Source organism: Cavia porcellus, unplaced genomic scaffold, assembly GCF_034190915.1.
Source record: "Cavia porcellus strain 051 isolate PalLab524CR breed Dunkin Hartley unplaced genomic scaffold, mCavPor4.1 scaffold_9, whole genome shotgun sequence".
In the NCBI taxonomy this organism is placed as follows: domain Eukaryota; kingdom Metazoa; phylum Chordata; class Mammalia; order Rodentia; family Caviidae; genus Cavia; species Cavia porcellus.
The window spans coordinates 15,743,086-15,762,202 of record NW_026947492.1 but is presented as its reverse complement, the minus strand read 5'-3'; the positions used below and the strand labels follow the sequence as shown (position 1 = coordinate 15,762,202).

The 19,117-nt window shown below is 36.2% G+C and overlaps 1 protein-coding gene across 1 annotated transcript; it reads right to left on the bottom strand.

The window, feature by feature from the left end:
- Positions 1 to 17,963: 17,963 nt before the first annotated feature.
- On the bottom strand, positions 17,964 to 18,902 carry LOC100716464 (olfactory receptor 10D3-like). Its single transcript, XM_003472625.1, has one exon. It carries the CDS (start codon positions 18,900 to 18,902, stop codon positions 17,964 to 17,966), a length of 939 nt encoding a protein of 312 aa, XP_003472673.1.
- Between the last annotated feature and the right edge of the window lie 215 nt (positions 18,903 to 19,117).

Here is a 19,117-nt window from a genome sequence, read left to right as displayed (position 1 = left end):
AGCTGTTCATATCATCACAGACAATAATATCAAACAGCACAGAATGAAACCATTCCAATTAATGAGTGAAAATGTTTTAAGGCTTCAAAGACATATTATGGGGAATCATGATTACCACATACTTTTGCGTATTTGTATCATTTCTTACATTAAGGAAACTTTTCAGTATTCATACATGTGAGTTTGATTTATTTCACTTATGACTATTGTCTCAAGCTGCACCCATTTATTTATAAATATCACAATGTGATTCTTCTTTATAGCTCAGTAGTACTCCATTGTATAAAAATACTGTAACTTTTTTATCTATTCCTTAGTTGATGGACACTTAGGTGGTTCTAAGATCTGGCTATTACAAATTGTGCTTCTATAAACATGGGTGCACATACATCATTGTGGTATGATGCTTTCAGTTCTTTGGGAATATGCCTAGAAGTTGAATAGTTGGAACAAATGGGACTTCCAATCCCAGCTTTTTTTGAAATCTTCAGACTGATCTCCACAATGGTTTCACCTGTCTACACTCCCACCAACAGTGCAGGAGAGTTTCTTTTTCTCCACAGCCTCTCCAGCTTTTGTTTTTGGTGGTTTTCTTGATCCTGGGCATTCTTTCAGGATTGAGATTGAAAAACTCTTGATATAATAAATAAATTGATTAATGTAGCTGGATACAAAATCAGTACTCAAAAATCAATGGCATTCCTGTACACTAACAACAAAATAACTGACAGAGAAATAAGAGAAGCCACATCTTTCACACTTGGAACCAAAAAAATGAAATACTTTGGAATTACTCTCACAAAAGAAGTGAAAGACCTATACAGGGAAAATTATAATACACTGAAAAAATAAATTAAAGACAATCTCAGAAAATGGAAAAACATCCTTTGCTCATGGATAGGAAGAATAAATATTGTGAAAATGGCCATTTTCCCAAAACTGTTATACAGAGTCAATGCAATCTCAATGAAAAAACCATCAACATACCTCATAGATCTAGAGAAATCAATCCTAAAATTCATCTGGAACCAGAAGAGACCTAGAATAGCAAAGACAGTTCCAAGTAGCAAAGGCAAGGCAGGAGGCATCACAATCCCTGACTTTAAGTTATGCTACAAAGCAACCATAGTAAAATCAACATGGTACTGGAATCAAAACAGAGCCAAAGATCAATGGAATAGATTAGAAGATATAACCACAACTACAAACACACTCAATTACTTTGATCTTTGATAAAGGGGCCAAAGATATTCACTGGAAGACCGACAGTATCTTTAATAAATGGTGTTGGGAAACCTGGCTCTCCATATGCTGAAAACTATAACTAGACCCATGCCTATCACCATGTATTAAATTAAAATCTAAATAAATCAAAGATCCAAATATTAAAACAGAAACACTAAATCTATTGCAAAACTAATTGGGTAAAAACCTTGAAGAAATATGGGTAGGTGGAAAATTTATGAACAGGACTCAAAACACATGGGAAATACTTCCCAGATTCAATAACTGGCATCACCTCTTATTAAAAAGTTTCTGCATGTCAAAAGAAATCTCCAACATAGTGAAAAGAAAACCCACAAACTGGGAAAAAAATCTTAGTAAACTGTCCTTCAGAGAAAAGACTTCTGTGTAAAACATATAAAGAATTTAAAAAATCAGAGCCCCAAAATTCAAAGATCCAATCCCAAAATGGGCATCTGAGATGAATACACACTTCTCAGATGAAGAAATACAAATGGCAAATGAATACATGAAAAAAATGTTCATCATCATTACTCATTAGAGAAATGCAAATTAAAACCACACTGAGATTCCATCCCTTTCATTTTCTTGATGTTCTTTTTCACTGCAGTTATTAACAGAGAAGACAAAAGTTAAAAGTTTGAATTTAGCCAAACTTTGAAAATGGGATGTGACAAGGGCAGGAAAAATTGGCAAAGGTAGAATGAGCAGAACAATACTCTATGCTACTTATAACCAGGAATTAACATGAAAAAGAAAATAATTCAGTAGATTTGTACTTCTGTCAATTCCAAGTCTATTCGGCATCTTGGGCTTGGAGCATATAGGTAAATGGGTGTATGAGAAATGTTTTAGGAAAACCAAAATTAAAGATACAAAAATTTAGCTCAGTGATTTAGCTCAGTGACATAAATGACTGCCTGGCAAGTGTGAGCTCACACTTGCATACAGACCAGTATGTGGCATTACGGGTACTTTGACATAACACAAACATAACAAGAAATAAGAAACTCTTTTTGCTAGTGTACAGCATTTCCCACTGATTTTAGTCATTGATGAAAATCTTTGGCTCATGGGGTTTTTAGACACAGGTATCTGTTTATAACTTTATGTCTTTAAAATCATAAGCTTTGAGACTGTTCAGGACCCTCCAGGCTTCCGGGTGCAGTGAAGTGGATAAGTGGGTTAGAGGCATCTACATCCGCCTCCCCATCCTGGCTGCGCTTCGAGAACTGTGGAGCTTCCAACAAGTAGGCGGGCGCATGCTGTAGCTGGAGCCCAGCCTATTTGGGACTCCTGCACCTCACCATTGGTGTGCAGAGGAGGGGCTGGGCAGATCTGGGGCACCTGCATCCACCTCCCCGTGTGTCTGGAGGACTGTGGATATCTTAGCAAGCAGGGGAGCATCGCAGGTTCAAGAGGCCCCGCAGCCTGTGGTAAGTGCTCATTGCACTCTGCCCAAAGACTGTTCGGGACCCTCCAGGCTTCCAGGTGCAGTGAAGTGGATAAGTGGGTTTGAGGCATCTACATCCGCCTCCCCATCCTGGCTGCGCTTGGAGAGCTGTGGAGCTTCCAACAAACAGGTGGGTGCACAGTGTCCCTGAAGGCCAGCTTATCTGGAATTACGGAGCTCTAAAAAGGCAGAAGAGGGCCATTGGTTCTACAGGCCCAGTGGCTTGGGGTAACGGGGTGCCAGAGTCTCAGGAGCTGCGAAAATAGAAGGAGATTCCCAACAGACGTTGAGGAAGCTTTCAAATAACACTTGAAACACAGAAATATAGGAAAATGACAAAACAAAAGATCAAATTACAACCTCAAACCTCCAGCCCATCTCAAGAAACCCTAGGACCAATGTATATAGAAGAAAATATATGCCACTCACCTCAAATATCAGACACAATAGCTACTGAAATTAAGAAGCAACTCCAGGAAGCTTTAAAGAAATTCAAACTCGAAATAATCTCCCAGGTAAAAGAAGAAATGATAAAAGAAATGAAAGAGATTCTAAATATATGTAAAGAAAACACAGTTAAAAAATTGGAGGAACTAAACAAAAAGATAGAATCCCTAGATGAGCAATATAAGAAACAAAAAGAATACATAATGCAGATCAACAGGAAATAAAAAACTCCACTGAAAGTTGTAAAAACCACTTCAATGAAGGTGAAGATAAAATTTCAGACCTTGAAGACAGGATTGCAGCTAGTGAACAGGAAAGGAAAGATCTTTTAAAAATAACAAGGAATCAGGAAACAATTCAACAACTGCAAGACAATGCAAAGAAAAATAACATAAGAATGATAGTAATGAAAAAGAAGGAGACAACACATAGGATGTCAAGAGGATATTTAGAGAAATAATAGCTGAAAATTTCCCAAGCATGAGATCAGAAACCGACATCAGGATCAGTGAAGCATGTAGAACTCTAAGTAGTCATTACCAAAATAAAAATACACCCAGACATATAATAATCACCATCCTAGAAATCCAACACAAGAATAGATTATTAAAAGCTGTCAGAGAGAAAAGACAGAACACTTATAAAGGAAAACCTATCAGAATCACAGCAGACTTCTCAGTACAAACAATAAAGTCAAGAAGAGCATGGAGTGAAGTATTCCAGATCCTAAAGCAAAATGATTTCCAACCTAGATTGATGTATCCTGAAAAACTATCATTCAAATTTGATGGTGAAATATGATATTTCCATGAAAAAGAACGGTTGAAGAACTTCATGAACACCAAACCAACCCTGCAAAAAAATATTGAAAGACAGTTTAGATACACAAAGGAAAAAACCACCAACCAAAGGAGATAATTAAACAGAACAGAAAGATAAAGATGCAGAGAGCAGAGAGATAACATGTCAACAATAAACCAGCATTTAACAGTAATAACCATTAATGTAAATGGTCTCAATGCACCAATCAAAAGAAACAGACTAGCAGAATGGATCAAGAAACAAAATCCAACCATATGCTGTTTACAGGAAACCCATCTAACCCAGAAGGACACTCACAAACTGAAAGTCAAAGGATGTAAACAATACTTCATGCAGCAAGAATCCAAAAAAAAGCAGGAGTAGCCATTCTGTTTGCAGACAACGTGAACTTTAAACAAAAAATGACCATAAAGGACAAAGAAGGTCACTACATACTCGTTAGGGGAAAACTCCAAGAGGAAGAGATAACTATCTTAAATATATATGCGCCAAACTCCAGAGCATCCAGTTGTATAAAACAACTATTAACAGAAATGAAAACTCAAATTATCTCTAACACAATTGTAACAGGAGACCTTAATATGCCATTGACACCAAGGGACAGATCAATCAGACAGAAAATGAGCAAAGAAATAACAGAACTGAACCACACCTGTGAACAAATGGATTTGATAGACATATACAGAATGTTCCAACCAACAACATCAGAATGCACATTCTTCTCAGCAGTACATGGATCATTCTCTAAAATAGACCATATATTAGCTGACAGAACATATTTAAACAAATGCAAAAGAGTTGAAATCATCCCTTGCATGTTATCGGATCATTGTGCTCTGAAATTAGAAATTAATGATAAAAGATACTGCAAAAATCCCGCAAATACATGGAAACTGAATAACACACTCTTGGGTAATCAGTGGGTCACAGAAGAAATTGAAGAAGAAATTAAACAATACCTAAAAGAAAATGAAAATGCAGATACAACTTACCGGAATTTAAGGGATGCAATGAAAGCTGTCCTCAGAGGAAAATTTATTGCACTGAGTTCCCACATCAGGAAAACAGAACAAATATAAATAAATAACTTGATGCTACACCTCAAACAGCTAGAAAAAGAAGAGCAAGTCAAGCCCAAAGCGAAAAGAAGAGAGGAAATTATAAAAATCAGAGCAGAAATCAATGCAATAGAGACTAAGAAAACAATCCAAAGAATCAATGAATCAAAGAGTTGATTCTTTGAAGGAATAAATAAAATTGATAAGCCCCTAGCCAACCTTATTTTAAAAAGGAAAGGAAAATCTCAAACTCATGCAATAAGAAATGAAAAAGGTGAAATCACTACAGACCCAATAGAAATACAGAAGATCATCAACACCTATTTCAAAAACCTCTACTCTCCAAGGCTTGATAACACAGAAGAAATAGACAGATTCTTAGAAACATATGAAGTAACAAAGCTAGATCAAGAGGATGTAAAACTGTTGAATATCCCAATCTCTGTTAATGAAATTGAAAATGAAATTAAGTCCTTACCTACAAAGAAGAGCCCAGGCCCAGATGGTTTCACTGCAGAATTCTACAAGAAATACAAAGAAGACCTAATGCCAAAACTCCTCAAACTATTCAATGAAATTGAAAGGGAAGCAATCCTTCCTAACTCATTCCTGGAAGCAAATATTACTCTACTACCAAAACCTGAGAAAGACCCAACTAACAAAGAGAACTATAGACTGATCTCCCTAATGAACACAGATACAAATATCCTCAATAAAATATTGGCAAATAGGATGCAGCAAATCATCAAGAAGATTATACACCATGACAAAGTGGGATTCATCCCAGCAATGCAAGGATGGTTCAACATACATAAATCAATAAATGTAGTCCACCATATCAATAAAGCCAAAAGTAAGAATCATATGATCATTTCTATGGATGCAGAAAAAGCCTTCCATAAGGTCCAACATTCATTCATGATAAGAACTTTACAAAAAATTGAAATAGATGGTCTTTACCTCAATATAATAAAAGCCATTTATGACAAACCAACAGCCAGCATCATACTAAATGGCCAAAAATTGAAAGCCTTTACTTTAAAATCAGGGACAAGACAAGGATGTCCTTTATCACCACTCCTATTTAATATAGTACTGGAAGTACTAGCCAGAGCAATTAGGCAAGAGAGAGAAATAAAAGGGGTAAAAATAGGAAAAGAAGAAGTTAAATTATCATTGTTTGTAGATGACATGATACTTTACATAGAAGACCCCCTAAACTCCATTGAAAGACTCTTAGATACAATAAATAAATTCAGTAATGTAGCTGGATACAAAATCAATACTCAGAAATCAATAGCATTCCAATACACAAACAACAAAATCACAGAGAGGGAAATAAGAGAAACCACACTCTGCACATTAGCAAGCAAAAAAATGAAATATTTAGGAATTACTCTTACAAAAGAAGTGAAAGACCTATACAAGGAAAATTATGATACGCTGAAAAAAGAAATTGAAGATGATCTCAGAAAATGGAAAGACATCCCTTGCTCATGGATAGGAAGAACAAACATTGTGAAAATGGCCATTCTCCCAAAACTGTTATACAGATTCAATGCAATGCCAATAAAAATACCATCAACATACCATATAGATCTAGAGAAATCACTCCTAAAATTCATCTGGAACCAGAAGAGACCTAGAATAGCAAAGGCAATTCTAAGCAGCAAAGGCAAGGCAGGAGGCATCACAATCCCTGACTGGAAGTTATACTACAAAGCAACAGTAGTAAAATCAACATGGTATTGGAATCAAAACAGAGCCGAAGATCAATGGAATAGATTAGAAGATACAACCACAACTACAAACACACTCAACCACCTTATCTTTGATAAAGGAGCCAAGCAGGTTCACTGGAAGAATGACAGTCTCTTTAATAAATGGTGCTGGAAAAACTGGCTCTCCATTTGCCGAAAACTAAAGCTAGACCCATGTCTACCACCATGTACTAAATTAAAATCTAAATGGGTCAAAGATCTGAATATTAAAACAGAAACACTAAATCTATTGGAAGACAAATTGGGTAGAAACCTTGAAGACATAGGAGTAGGTAGAGAATTCATGAACTGTACTCAAACCATACGCGAAATACTTCCCAGAATCAATAACCGGGACCACTTCTTATTAAAAAGTTTCTGCATGTCAAAAGAAATCTCCAGCATAGTGAAAAGAAAACCCACAAACTGGGAAAAGATTTTAGTGAACTCTCTCTCACACAAGGGACTCTTGTCTAAAACATATAAAGAATTAAAAAAACTCAGACCCCCAAAATTCAAAGATCCAGTTCAAAAATGGGCATCTGAGATGAATACACACTTCTCAGATGAAGAAATACAACTGGAAAATAAATACATGAAAAAATATCCATCATCATTGGTCATTAGAGAAATGCAAATTAAAACCACACTGAGATACCATCTCACTCCTGAAAGAATGGCCAGGATCAAGAAAACCAACTACAACAAATACTGGAGAGGCTGTGGGGAAAAAGAAACTCTCCTACACTATTGGTGGGAGTGTAGAGTGGTACAACCTTTGTGGAGGTCAGTCTGGAGATTTCTCTAAAAGCTGGGATTGGAAGTCCCATTTATTCCAGCTATTCCACTTCTAGGCATATTCCCAGAAGAACTGAAAGCATCATACCACAGTGATATATGTGCACCTATGTTTATAGCAGCACAATTTTTGTAATCGCCAGATCTTGGAAACAACCCAAGTGTCCATCAACTGAGGAATGGATAAAAACGTTGTGGTATTTCTATACAATGGAATATTACTCAGCTAATAAAGAAGGATCACATTGAGATATTTATCAATAAATGGGCGCAGCTTGAGACCATACTCATAAGTGAAATAAATCAATCTCGCATGTGTGAATACTGAATAGTTTCCCTAATATAAGTAATGATTCAAATATATAAAAATATGTGGTAATCATGATTCCCCATTATGTGGCCTTGAAGCCTTATAAAGTTTTTACTTAATAATTGGAAAGGCTTTATTCTGGACTTCTTGATATGGAACTATTTGAAGCTACAGTATATGAAGTTGTATTCAAATATTTCAAGGAAAAAGACAGACACTATGGTAACTACTATTAAGCCGGGTTATTTGGTGGTGAAGCACTAGGTTGCTGAAACAGTCATACTTTGACCTGTATTGTTATATTGTTATGTCCTCCTTTATCTCAATCTCTCCCTTATTCATTAAAAAAATTATTTAGTTATTTTTATGTTTTTTTTAATTAAGGGGGAAAATTTTTAAAAAATAGCAGGATATATAATAGTAACTTTTTTTGATTTCCTATTAACTTGTTTTGAAGTCCTGTAATACTCCCACGATCTTGTTTTGACTGATTAGACTCTGTTCCATTCTGTATGATAGTATCAAGTTTGAGGATATAGGCAACTATTGTGAAGGCAATAAGATTCACTAAGATGCCCATTCTGGTTTGACTATTGTCTCCTTTGGAAGTCCTGTAATGTTTACAATGCTTAAGTTTTATTGGTCTTGTTCTCTACTGTCTTGTTCAACTTTATAATACCTAATGAGATAAACAATTCTTTTTAAGGAGACAAGAGACATTATGGTAACCATTGTTGATAACCTTGTACTCTGTTTTTACATCATGTGCTATGTCTATCCTCGGTTTTGACTGACAGCTTTGTTTTGCCATATTTGACTTTATTCTCTCCCCCAAAAATAGTAATAAGAACTAAGGAGTAATAAAACCCAAAATGTGTAAATTTTGTTGTAAAATAGAGAAGGAAAAAAAGTGCTCTAAAGGACACAACAGCAAGTGTGTTTAGGGGTGTTAAATAGCTGACGATATTAATGTTTTTGGTTGGATCATTGAACTCAACTGTTTGCAGTCTCACTGTTTGAATGTCCACTTTGTATGCTTTGATACTGTGACTTGAGCAATTATCTCTAAGATGATAATATGTAATCTATTAACTGGTGATTTCTTACTGTTTTTTTTTTTTTTGTAGTTCTGTATTACTTGTATCCTTACACCGCTTTGTTTTGTTTTGTTTTTTCTCTTTTTCCTTTTAAATAAAATTTTAAAAAATAAAATAAAATCATAAGCTTTTATAGTTTGACCCCGATCTTTGACATAGTTTATCAACTTGTTTACAATATAAGGCCCAATAGAAAGATTAGCAAAGGTCTTGCATCTGCCATTATTAAAGCTGTTAACCAAAAGGAGAAACAAACATTTCAATTAACTCTGTTTTGTTTGATGACTCCAGAATGATTGGCATATAAGTAACAATTTTTAAAGCCAGACAGAGGCCTCCTTGGAGTCTCCATAAGGGAGAACACACGATTATCAGTTACATTTGGCAATCTTATCTGCAGGCTGATCACCTTTAGAAGCCGGGACCTGCTTGAAGTAGGAATGATGAATCTGGGCAGACTTTTTGGCTACTTTGATAGTGCTTGGAGTGCTGAGGATGACAATGTAGGGACCGTTCCATTGCAGCTCAAGAGATTTATGGTGATGCCACTTGCTCTCCCCAAAAATATCCTGATCCCTGCTATGTGGGGTTCTGACTTTAGGAGAAGCTCAGTGAAGCCCACCAGTGTAATAAACTGCCTCCTAAACCTTCTCAGTGATTTTTCTTTCTGTGCTGGTCTGTTTTCTGTAGCAGTGTATCTGCAAGTAGATGGCATGTTATTTAGTAAAACAATCTGTTCCACTTTTTCTGTTGTTCAAAATCATAGATGTCAATCATCCAGTCTCACTGTACAAATATTGTTTTCCTATGGCATAAAGAAACTGATCACTCAATATTTTATCATTTTCGTTTACCCTTCATTTCATAATTTTCATCATATTTAAACAAGATGCACCTTCTTTCTAAGCTAATGACTCACTAGAGTATCATGTTTATTGTAGAAAAGATAAGTTGGTAGGTTATACACGTAGACGTTAAGGTTTACACTTACTTTCTTTCACTCTCTTATCTTCGCCTTTATTTAATGCTAATTGTTCATCTCTCTGTCTTATCTACTAGCAATTTGCAGCTCTTTTTCTTGTGTCAAGATCCCAGATGCTCAATTCTTCTCTTTTTCTGCAGAAGATTGCAGGATTTCTTCTGGGTCAGAGTTCAAAAATCACAGCATTCCCTGGACTTCAGTGAGTTTGTTTAGTCTGAACCCACATCACAATCTGGACATCTGAGCCAGGAGCCAAGGAACCAAGAAAAGTCACTCCATAAACCTCAAAAGATGGCCATGATGTAGAGCTAATTGTATATATAAAGAAAACATATTTTTAGTTCTAGCATTGGAAATGGGAGCAACTAAAATCCTTTTTTAAAAATCAACAAAAAACTCAAAACTTTAGCTAGATAGACACACAAATTAAACTTAAGTTACTAGTGTCAGAAATTAAAGTGGAGACATTAGTATCTTCCTCAGAAATACAAAACTCAATAAAAGTGGAGTCATTAGTGCCCACATACAGAAATAAAAAAGTAAATAAGAGGATTATAAAGGAATAGTATGAACATCTGTGTGTCAATAAGTTAAATGGCCTTGGTAAAATCAACATTTTTAGAAATACACAAATTAACAAACTGATTACAGAATAAATAGACAATCTGAACAGTTCTGTAAAAAGTACAAATTGAAAGTGGAATCAACAAAGCTAGCCATGAGTCAAGGCTCCAAACTAAACAACTTCATTGCTGTATAGTACAACAATATTTAAAACATTAATATCATTTCTTAAACTCTTAAAAAAAAGGAAGGAAGGTCTCTCCATCTTTTGTAACCAGGATTACTCTGCTTTCAAAAGCCAAAATCATGAAAAGAAACAAAATGAATGACAACTCAAATCTCTTATGATATGGACACAAAAGTCCTAAAAATTATTCACACAAACTGAATCTGCCAATATAAGTAAAGTGTTATTTTAACACTATGACTCCTTGAAACGTTATCTCATATATGAAAATTTGGAGTGACATTCAAAAAATTGATTAATGGTTTTACCGTTTGAAACACACAAACTGCATAGTCATCTCAATAAAAAAGAATAATTACTTAATAAAAACAAAATTTTTCATGGCAAAATATTCAACCAAATTGGCATAGCAGAGAACTTCTTCAGTATGATAAATGGCACTTATAAAAATATCCACCATGAAAGTCATACTCAATGGTCATAGGTTGTATGTTTTGCTGTTAAGTAAGGAACCAAAGCATATTTGGCCCCAGGTATCTGTTCTCATCACTTTTATTGTATATTGTGTAAGATTTTCTACTCAGAGAAATTTGTAAAGAAAAAGACCTAAGGTAACCAACACATGTGTGTAGGAAAGGAAGAAGTAAAACTCTATATATTTGCAAATAACACAATCATGTATATAGAGAATCTTCAGGAATCCACTAAAAAGTTATTGGAGTACATAAAGTAGTTCTGCAAAATAAGATAATATGTATAATCAATAACTCTTTTTATATGGGCAACAAAAAATCCTGAAAGGAACTGTAGAAAATGGTGCCATTTCCAAACCAATAAAAACTTAAAATAAATTGAACCAAAGTCTTTTACCCTGCAAGCTTTAAAACATTGCTTTAAAAAATGGACAGTATGCAGGTGAATGGAAACCTGATCAGACTATGTGCTTGAGGAGATTTGTTAACATAATACTTCTCACCAAAGTAATCCATATTCATTGCATTCTCTATTAGAAACAGCTGCTTTTTGGTAGAATTTGACAAACTTGCTTTAAAATTTATAGAAATTCAAGAATCCACCAAAACAATCTTGAAAAGAAGCTAGGAAGTAGGAGAATTCAAACTATCTGATTTTAAAACTAAATTCGAATCAATGGTAGTCAGGACAACTTGGCACCAGTATAAGGATGGACAAACTAATCAATGGGATAGGATTGAAACTACAGCATTAAACGAATCCAATAATTAATGAAGTCTGGGTCTTCTGAGTGAAAGAAGAATCTTTCAATAAGTCCCAGTACAATGAGATGTCAATATGCAAAAGAATAAATTTGGGCCTTTAACTCACAACACTTGTAAAATTTAACTCAAAATAGACCATAAGTCTAAAGGAAAGACCTAAAGTAAAAAAAAAAAAAAAAACTTACAGGAAAATTTAGGGGTAAATTTTCATGACTTCAGATTTGGCAATGGTTTCTTGGATATGACAGAGAAAACTTAAAATAGCAAAAGAAAGTATGAGTATGATGTACACAATCAAAATTTAACACTTTTGTCTACAAAGAGCATTATCTAAAAGGTGAAAATAAAATGCACAAAGAGTATGTTGAGTGTTTGCAAGTTATATATTTCATTAGGATCTATTATTCCAGACTATATATAAAGAACACTTATAAGTAAACAATAAAAAGCAATCATCCTATTTCAAAAATGGACCAAGAATTTCAATAGTTATTTCTGAAGGAAAATATATAAATGTTCAAAAAGCATGTGAAATGGTGATCAGTATCATGAGTCATCAGAAGTATTCAAGCCACCACTAGGCACATTACTGTCACTAAGGTGCCTATAATTATCTTTAAAAGAAAGTACATATGTCAGCAATAATGTAATAAAACTGAAACCTCTGTGCAATGCTGCTGGAAATGTAACATGGTACAGATGCTCTGGAAAATAGTACATGGTACCTCAGAAATTTAAGCAGACACTACTATATGTTTTGAAAATTCCACCACTAGCTATATATCAAAAAGAATTCCAAATGGGTGCCAAACAAAAATGTTACACAAATGTTAATATGAACGTGATTTGCAATATCAAAAATAAACAAACCAAATGTCCATCAATTTTTGATGGAAAAGTGTCAGTATAAATAGACAATGATATATTATTTAGCTAAAATATGCTTCAAAACAGACAAAGATGGAAACATTATATTAAGTTAATGAAACCAGTTAGAAAGATGACATATTCCATTTCTACTAAATCAAGTAGGGAGAGATAATATGTAGTACAGGACAAAGCAATGCACAATTCCGAAGGTTAACAGCCACTGGCTCAGCACAGACGTCAGTCTCAATTGCAGCATCTGCTAAAACACGAGACTGTGCAGTCCCCATGGAAGGGTTTCAGGCACAACTGCATTAGTCAGGAGAAACACTAAGAAGATAATATGCAGTCCATCCCATCAGTGTTCACATAAACTCAGACAGAGTTCACCCCTGACACCCCCACAAAAAAGCTAGCAGTCTCTTTTTCCAAGATCCACAAACTCAGGTGCGATGACCTAGACACCACAGCAGGTCCAGACCTGAGTGAATACGCAGCAGACTTCCTCCAGGAGAGGATGACAGTCTCCTGCTTCCACTAAGACCCTTGTTCCTGGTGGGCACCTGAGGGTGTGGCACTGGGGCAGCATAGAGTAAAGGGGACCTTCTCTTCCTGCCTTGTTTTCTCTTCACCGCCTTGTGTCTGTGTACTTTAAAGCACTTTGGTCATAACTCTGAAGCATGCTGTTCCTGTTTCAGAGCAACCCCTTGGGTTCAGCTACCTGGCACTGTCCAGTGAGCCTTTGCTTAAAGCATCTACAGTAAAGAAGAGCTGAAGAGTAGGAAAACCATCACTCAAAGACAGGAGGCCACCTCTCCACGTGGTGCCAGTGATTCTGTAGGAGGCACAACAAATGGGCACTGCTTTCTGAAATTAAACTATGATCTCCCAATTATGCATCTTTTATTGCCTAAATTCACAACTCATGCAATTTTTTTGTACCAGGGTTTGAACTCAAGAGCTTATGCTTGCTTAGCAGGTGCTTGTGCCGCTGAGCTAAACCCCTGGCCTCGTGTCTTATTCTTTATTGGAAACTGTTTTTGTCCTTTAACTTGACATTCACATTTCTATCTATTTTAATTATTTTGATGCATTTCATGCATATTGTCAGAATTCAGTTTCATTTGTAGAGAGTGGATCAGTGGAGATGAGGGTAGATTGGACAGGTCCGTGAGTGCCTTATTTTTAGTGGTTGTCTAGGAAATAAGCACTGAGGCTTAATAAATAATAGAGCTAAAATTCCCTTGTGGTAATACAGAAGACAAAAAATAACTTTATGAAATTTGACTAATATTAATAACATTCTTATAATTCTTATTAGTGATCATCTTAGAGTCTTTACACCACTTTATTTCTCTCAGGTGACACAGAATACAAAGTCTCTTAAACATTGTTTTGAATTAGTAATTACTGCAGACTGAGAATCTGACCATTCAAGGCTCCTTAACAAGGCTATGTAAGACCTTTTAATATTTTTTTCTCTTAACAATAAAAAATGTAACAGTTTTCTAAGGTGCATTCCAAAACTCATAGAGCTGTCATTTAAATTTCAGTCTGTCTGCATTTAAAATTTATATATTATAGCTAAATATGAGTCTTCTCTTTAGAACATTCTATATCATATATTTTATTTACTTTTCTGTCCTACTCTCCAAAAAATAAGTAGTTTATGGAACTTCTAATTTTCATACAATCACAATTGTCCCCTCGTTTGCCCAGTTTCTAGGATGCCTCTCTCCTTGTTTCTATGATTTTAATTACAATTTATGTCTTAAAACCTCCCATTATATTATATTTCAAGTCTTCATCTCCACTAATGTGCTGCCTACCCTGTCAATGTCTGTGTTCTGCAAATCTCATGTCTATCTTATTCATTGCTGTGTCTTATTTGCTAGCACTCAGCTTTACATATAGTAAAATGCCAATAAATATTTGATGATATTCTCATGGCTGTTTTCTGACTTGACTGTGTTCCAAAACCATCAGTATTTAAAAGTTGAATGATAAATTATGAATTGTGTAAAATTTCAAAGTGATGCTGTGAGAAGTAGCACAATTTGTGTTAATGTTAGCATTATTAAATAAAGCTGATAGAAGAAAGGAATTGTCACAGAGTGTGGAATTCAGAGACAGTGTTAGGAAAAAGTTAGAAGGTAAATGCCTAAAACATGTGTGATTCTTACAAAGACAGTGAGAAATGTAGTACACATCCCAAAGAAACCATGGAAAATACAGGTGGTCGTGGTTGTGTCTTTAGCATCTAAAACAATTCAAAACAGAACGAAGCAGTGCACGTAACTTTAAATAAAGTGGAACTGTATCTGTAACCGTTGGAACTATATGATACTTCCTTCAAAAGGCAGAGCATAAATTTTCTCCTACTGAGCATGGGCTGGACTGGGTGAGTTCTAGCTGCAATCAAAGCAAAGAAGGAGTGAAGGTATGTAACTCTGCTGGCTTTGGACAGGAAGGCTCTGTAGAAGCCTGCTTAAGCTCACCAGTGAATCACTTATGATGAAGTCAGCAGCTCCTGTGAGGTGAGGATACACAAATGGCTAAAGGAGAGGCCTCTGTGTTGAGTGAGAAGCCTGGGATTCCAGTTAAAGGGCTCTGCCCTGAACCACCTCGCCAGCAGATGCTACACCAGGTGACTTTCTCCTGGAGGGTCCAAGTGACCTTTCATTTTACTGTTTCTGTGTGGCTCATTTAGCAAGCCTGCTACACATTGGAAAAAGGTTAAACATAGTGTTTTAAGTGAGTCATGTAATCAGTGACTGAATGAATACAAGGGTAGAAAGGAATAGAAGTTATTATTTTCCTTGCCCATTTCTGTGACTGTTACCTGGATTACCGTCTTACTTATACCCAATATCATCACTGTTGTCAGTATGCAGTTACTCAGCCTCTCTGTGCCTCAGCTCTTTCATATCTAATTAGGGACGGTGTTCAAAATCAAGATCACCAACATACAGTTTAGGTTCAATTAGTTAATGTACAAAAATCAGTTATAACAATTAACAATACATATAAAGGTATGAAGAGAGCTACCATTATGCTACAGTTCTCTTATAAAGGCAGATGCCACATCAAAGGCTAAGGGCTCAGTTACTGGTTTGGATATTTTGGATATGAATATTTCTCTCCTCTCACATTCTGTGTTACTGAAAAGAATGTATCATAGGATCTGCTTTGTAGGATTCCAGGAATTATCTCAGTCAGTACAGGTGAAATGCTTTGAACATTATAATTTAGACAATAAAAAGATTTTAGAAATCAGTTCTTATTGTCGGTATTTAAGTAAATGACTCTATATAGATTTATGAAATGAATTTGATTGATGGCTGAACTATTCAGAAATTAGAAAGAATAATATCATCATATTGAATTAATTGCAAATATATTACATTCTCAAGAAATACTACCTGGAAAAGATAAATTTTTCGTAGAAGTTTTTCCTATGAAAATTTATAAAAATGTATTCTCTTTTTCTACAAAAAGATTATTGCCCGTTTTCCGCTTGATACACAATGAATAAAGCCAAAACCAAATTTTTAGTGTAGCTGAAGGAAACCAAAACCAAAATGAATTACTTTGTAAGAGGTGGAATGACATTTGATTAGGGAAGCCTTCTTAAACCAGACCACAGGCATACTCACAGCTGGACTCTTGACTGAGATACTGTGCAAACCCAGCCAGGTGCATGCTCACCTAGGGTGTTGGAGTGAACAGCAACTTCTGAGATGAAACCCTTAGCCTTTGTGTGGGTGTGTACAACGACCCTGTAGCTATAACCAAGCCCATTATGTTTTTCGGCACCTTACCTACATAACCTCTACCCTGTAAATCAGCCCTAAAACATTATTCACTTATTCAACCTTTGCTCCCTGTTGCAAATTTTTAAAATCTACTTTTGAAGTTACCTAGAAACCACCAGCTGGAATTAACTATTGAAAGAAAATGAACTAGATAAGCGTTGTTACCAGGAACCCTTATCTGTCACCTTTCCTTAGTTTTCTGGAGCCTAGAACATTGTATTTTCTACATATACCATGAAAGAATGAACAACTAATTTCATAATATTTCCTTTAAACAGGAATAAGGATTAACTTGCAGGAAAACAATGTATTTATCTAAAAATAGGGGTTGTCATAATATGAAAGTTGTTTTTCATTTCAAGTATGTTCTAGCAGAAGAAGAAAAACTGCAAAGAAAACAGGCCCTGGATGACTGACCAACTCAGCATGGAAACTTTTACTCCCTGTAACAGCCCTTTTTGTTTACATGAGATCCGGAAGATAGTCTCCTTCTCAGAGGATGGAAAATATTCCCATCATTCATTCCTTGAACAAAGTATTTATTTCCCAACAATTCTTGTCTCCTAAGGTTTGGATTTTGAACCTAAGCAGCCTAGCAAGGCTTGTAGCAACCTCATTTTCTTCCCTGGACGGACCATTCCATCCAGGGAATTGCCTCCATCCATGAGGCAATTTTAACTCTGTAACATCCTTCAGACTTTTTTCATAAATAAATAATGCAATTAACCCCCACCCCATGAACTTTCAGCCCTAAAAACAGACAGCACCTTGGAAGCGACTGGTGCTCATCTTTGTAGCTCCTTGAATCAGATGTCGCCATCAAGAACCATTCTTCTTTTCAGTCCAGAGCTTAAAGACATATTTACAAACATGTACTCTTACTTTCAAATTTCATAAATTATCATACATTAAAGCAAACTTTGTTGAATGACCCAAGGTGGTATTACTGCAGACAGAGGAAGGCATAAATTTTCAGAGGTAGAAAACAGAGGGAAAGAAGATAGTCTGTGGCCCCCAAATCTGTTTAGGTTGACATTCAATCTAAACAGAATTGCAGCAAACACGGTTAATGATGAGTGGAAGAGGCATGTTATTTAGGCGAAATACAAAAGTGAAAAATTCTGGGTTAATTTGAAATACTTTCCATGAAGATGTAAATCTATCACCATCACAAAATCCTCCAGGTCCTAAACATTATAACTTCCCAAAGGTGGGAGATATTAATGTTGATTAGGTCAGCACTCGGTAGCCATATATTCCTGCAGGAATGAATTAGAAGCATCTCTCCAAATGATTTGAGAGAGGAATTATTTCTATTCCTTATACTGCAGAAGGGGGGACAATTTGCAGCAACACCTTCCTCAGGGCCAATTTCACATCTTTGTTTCTCAAGGAATAAATCAAAGGATTCAGGCAAGGAGTGATGACATTATTTAATACTTGAACTGCTGCAGCCAGCCAAGGGCTGGAAGCTGGACAGAGATAGATGAGAATCACAGGCCCATAGAAGAAGAGGATTGAAGTTAGGTGGGCACTGCAGGTGGAGAAGGCTCTGCGCCTGCCTTCTGAAGAACGGATTTTCAATATGGACAGAACAATGCGAGTGTAAGAAGTGAGGACAAGAAGAAAACATGTAAATGAAACGACACCTACATTGGTGAAACTCAACATTTGTGCTAGGGAAGTGTCTGCACAGGCCAGGGGAAGCACCACCGGGATATCACAGAAAAAGCCGTCCGCCTCATTGGGGCCACAGTAGGGCAATCTGAAGATGAAGAACGTGAGGACAGATGCATGCAGACAGCCCCCTAGCCAAGTGCCCATGGTCAGGCCGGTACACACCCTGTGGCTCATAATGACCATGTATCGCATAGGGTGACAGATGGCAACGAATCGGTCATAGCCCATCACGGTATAGAGGAAACACTCAGTGCACCCCAGGAAGTGGTAAAAGAAGACCTGGGAAGCACAGCCCTGGTAAGAGATGGTGCGGCTTTGCCCCACTAGGAAGACCATCATCTTGGGGGAGTTCACAGAAGGGAAAAATATGTCAAACACAGACAGGCTGGCCAGGAAGAAATACATGGGGGTGTGGAGGTTGGAGGAAGCCAGAATGGTGAGGAAGATGATGAGATTTCCCAGCAAGGTGAAAACATAGAAGGTCAAGAATAGAACAAATAACATGGTCTCCAGCCCTTCTATATTAGAAATTCCCAGCAGAACAAACTCTGTCACAGTGGTGGAGTTCCCAGTCTTCATGTAGAAGATGATCCTGAAAAGCAAAGCAATACTCATGCATTAAGACCACAGGAAGTAAGACTATCTTCCTGACAAAGTGACTTTCATTTAGGTCAATCTCTCCTTGCAAAAGGGGAAGAAGAGCTGAGGACCTGTAATGAAAGTGCCATTAAGGTCAAATTTAGAAACGTGTGATATTTGGCCCCACTTCTTTAAAATGCTAAGTGAGGTAATAA